This window comes from Otolemur garnettii, unplaced genomic scaffold (genome assembly GCF_000181295.1).
Source record: "Otolemur garnettii isolate 467f Iridium unplaced genomic scaffold, OtoGar3 scaffold00001, whole genome shotgun sequence".
Taxonomy (NCBI): domain Eukaryota; kingdom Metazoa; phylum Chordata; class Mammalia; order Primates; family Galagidae; genus Otolemur; species Otolemur garnettii.
In genome coordinates, this window is record NW_003852396.1 from 9,011,572 (window position 1) to 9,015,688 (window position 4,117).

The window sequence follows — 4,117 nt, forward strand, 5'->3', positions numbered from 1 at the left end:
TTAATCACCAGTAGGCATGTGGCAACCTGACTCTGAGGCGCGCTCTGTGCACCTTGGATACAGGCCTCCAGAGCAAAGGCACAGCAAGTCACGCAGGAGAGACGCAGAGGTAGTCTGCCATTTTATTGGAGGCATCCTTGCAGGAAAGGAGGCCAGTCTGTCACATCTGCTCTGCCGTGGATGGGAAGGACCCGCAGCCCCATCAGAGCCCCATCCCTAAGGCAGGAGGGGGTGGGTCATCATGGCACTCCCTGGCCCTTGGGTAAGGTCAAGAAGGGCTGAGAAGAGGGCCTGGGAAGGAATGCGCAGCGCTCAGACACCAGTGGCTGCAGCCTCAGTGCCCCACCCAGCCCCAGCCTGGGCTGCTGCTGTCAGTGGAGGACCGAGGAGGGATGTGGCTTGGCCCTGGCCTGGTGCATAGAAGGTGGGAGGGCAGGAGTGTGAGTGGGAGAAGATGGGCCCTCAGAAAAGGAGCAACAGAAACAGAGCGATGGCCGTGAGGATGTAGGGGAGTTCGCAGGATGGGGCAGGGCTGGCGAAGAGACGGGCCACGGCCACATTGGGGTTGCCCTGGGCAGGGTGAAACCACTTCCGGAGACATCGCCCACTGTGCCGGCGCTCGGGGCTCGCCTTGAAGAGGTTGCTCCAAATCTTTTCGCACAGGTCAGCCGGTGTGGGGAAGTAGTGGGGGAAGGGGAGACACTGGGCTCCTGCCGGGCAATGGTTCCTCCCTGTGGGCACAAGTGCGGACAGCTCACCTCCACTGCGCGGCCCTCCGTGATGGCCAAGCCTCCCCGCCACATACCCCGGCCCCACCACTCACCCCGGCTCCAGTCCCAGCCAACGTGCCAGTTGGCTTTGCAGGTGTAGGAGGAGCTACAGTCCTCCCACCACTCCTCACAGTCCTCCTGGCACAGCGGAATAGCCGCAGCTCGCTCTCCTAGCTCTCCTCGGCTGCTCGGGGCCACCTGGGGCGTGCACAGCAAGAGACAGAATGTTATAGCAGAGGTCTGGAGACTGCTTATAGCTACAGTGGATCTTGTGCTCGGTACCATGTGTACATTATCTCTTGCAAAGTCTCTAGGCATTATTTTACAAGTGACAACAACAAGCCTATTAGTTTGTCCCAGGCTGTTCAGCTTGTAAGTACAGAAGATGGAATTCCAACTCAGGTTGGCCTCACTCTCCCTTGGTGGGAGCCTCTCATCCCACTGTTGTCCTCAGCCCACTCTCCCCACCAGCTGTTCTCCAGCAGGGCATCCGGCTCTGGTTTTGTCTAGAAGGGGACAACACTGCCTGCTCCTCTTAGCATTCTGGACACACCAGCATGGGATTGGATGGACATTCTGGCACTTAGTACTAGTGATAAGGCATGGCACAGATCAGCCCCTGCCTCCCACCCCAGGCTTGTCACCGGCCGGATCCAGGGCCCCAGGTTTGGAGAGCACTCATAGAAGCAGATGGCCTGGATGAAGTGCTTGAGGCAGCCGGGCAACAGCAGTCCGCAGTGAACCAGGCTGAAGTTGTAGAGTGGAGACACCTCCAGGTGGGCTTCCCAGCTGGTCTTGGCTGTGCAGCAGGCGTTGTCCTTCCAGGGTGTGCACTGGAGGTGGGGGAAGAAGCAAAAGGCACAGGGAATAGAGGCAGGGGCTGGTGAGTTTCTGGGGCAGAAAGGCAGCAGAATGGAAGTGACCTCTAAGAGGAGGCCTGAGCAAGTGGGACGCCTTTAGCCAGCAAGCCCCGTACAGGGGAGACCCTGATAATACCCTCTACAGGGGGAACATAACTGTTGGAGTCTCAGGTCCTAAGAAGTTGAGGCCTTTGTGGGAAAAGCAGCAGGGAGAGGAGCCTCAGTGAGACCCAGGGAAATCCAGGACTGCATTGGGAGGAGGGACTCATAGGCTAAATGCCAGCTGTGCTTCTCCCAGGAGTTGGGATGGGGTTGCTTAGGTCATGTTTTCCCAGGGCCTGTTGGCAAGGAGGCTTGTTTTAATCCATGTGGAACCAACAATGGGCCTCTGGGATCACCGTCTGACCCTGCTCCCAAGTGGCCAAAGTAGCCCAGAGCTGAGAACTTTGACTCACTTAGCTCTTACAGTGTCAAAAAGGCATGGTCTCCCTTTAAGCTACCTTTGCTTAAATCCCGACCCAAGGAACCAAAACATCAGGGTTGAGGGGTCCAGAGACTATCTTGGCATTTGTCTCTTTGACTGTCCCCGATCTGCTGAAGAAGCCCCCTGTCCACTCCCAGGCCAGTCCAGAGACTATCTTGGCATTTGTCTATTTGACTGTCCCTAATCTGCCAAAGAAGCCCCCTGTCCACTCCCAGGCCAGGCCAGGCCAGGCCAGGCCAGACCGTTGCACCTCGTCATAGAGCTCGTCTTCCGGGCCGGGCTTTCTCTTGTGGGGTCTGGCACTGATGCAGACATTGAGTAGCTCGTCCCCAGCCCAGATGGGCATGACTGTCCACAAACCGAGCAGAAGCTGCCACCACCGTGCCATGGCCTGCTGCAGAGAGGAGACACATGTTGCTCACTCGATGGAGAGGACGCCCAACCCCACCTCCTTCCCTCAAGGGACTGCCACACTCTGGCTGCTCCTGGGAACTTCTGCCTGAGGCAGCACAATAGAATGTCAGGGCAGGTGGCATAATCCCTAGAGGTCTGACACCCCTACTCCCAACCATGGTATAGACACAGACACGAACCCTAAGCAGTGGGTCCCTCCTTAGCTGCCTCTAGCCGGAGTCCTCTCCTCTAGGGCAGTAGTTCTGCCTCTTCCAGACCAACCCATTTTATACCCATTCCAAGCACCAGGCAGGGGTAGCCAAACTCTCAGAGCCAGAGGCATGCCCGGGCATGAGTCACACGGAGGAGCTTTCCACATGCAAAGCCCATTTCCATCACACAGGCAAGAATGACCTTTCCCCTGGTGTTTGCTGAGTGCTATATTTCCAGCTTTGCTCTGGATAATAGTGGTCATGGGAAGGAATGCAAAGAGACAAAAGCCAAAAAGACAAAGGAGCCCCCTGCCTCACTCATTCAATCCTTAGGAAACAGGGTCCCCCACCCAAGAGCCCATGGCTCCCCTGCCCCTAAGGCCTGGCAGGGGCCTGCCCTGGGCCCACCCTGATGAAACTAGAAACTTCTAGCCTGAGTTCTGAGCCTCAGACATCCTGTGGATGAAGGCCCCAGCCCCCTCCCCCATTAGAGCCCATCCTCGAGTCCAAATCTAAGGCTGATCTCTCTCCATGACACCTGTTTCAAGCTCAGAGTATTTTTCACGGAATCAAGTATCTTAGGTGAAAAAAGGAAAGACGCTGCCTCCTTTAGCATCCTCCTCCTACTCACTGTGAAGGCAGGAGCCTTCCAGAGGCTCCCTCCCATTTCCAGCAATGTGAATCTGAAGGGAGCTCCACGATCCTGCCCCTTTATTACCCTATCTAGTTTCTACTAGGCCCAGGTGCAGGAGCCAAACTCCAGGTGGCTCCAGTTAACAGTCTGACCCAACAATGCCAGCTTCCCACCCTCCCTTGGGTTTCAAACAGTCCGCCTCCTCAGAGAAACAGAGACTCCATGCTCGGTAAGACCTGGGGTTCTTCAGTCTGATCTGGGTTCAACTACTGGGTTCTGCTACTCACTCGCTGGCTGACCATGAGAAAATTACTCAAACTCTCCAAGTGTCACTTTTCCCAGTTATAAAGGGAAGTTGTAATGGGGCTCTGGGGAAAAAAATTAATGAGAAAGTTCATTAAAAAAAAACCACCAACAACAATAACTTGTCATTGCACCAAGCTCAGAGTAAATCTCGCTGTTTTTAATTCTACTCTGCTCTCCTCTGAGCCCTTTCCCACCCTCCCTCTCTGGTTCCACAGGCCTGTTTCTCCTTCCTCAGTCTGTCACCTGCTGGAATGAGTATCCGTGTCCTCTCACAGCCGCGGGAGAGCAGGTTCTTGCCGGAGAGCAGGCCCAGCCAGGTGCAGAGAGGAAGTGTGGCCTTGGGGATCCAAGAATTTAAACTATGATGAAAACCGAAGCAGACAGAACACAGGAAGTCCCCCACGATCCATGAGATCATTTCCCTTAGCATGTAGGGACCACTGTCCTGTGAGATAGTC

General features: G+C 55.6%; 1 protein-coding gene across 1 annotated transcript; it reads right to left on the reverse strand.

Moving 5' to 3' along the window:
• Positions 1-462: 462 nt before the first annotated feature.
• IZUMO1R (IZUMO1 receptor, JUNO) lies at positions 463-2,502 on the reverse strand. Its single transcript, XM_003781334.1, has 4 exons — positions 2,365-2,502; positions 1,415-1,603; positions 824-968; positions 463-731 (listed from the first exon to the last, which is right to left on the reverse strand). Exons 1-4 carry the CDS (start codon positions 2,500-2,502, stop codon positions 463-465), a joined length of 741 nt encoding a protein of 246 aa, XP_003781382.1.
• Between the last annotated feature and the right edge of the window lie 1,615 nt (positions 2,503-4,117).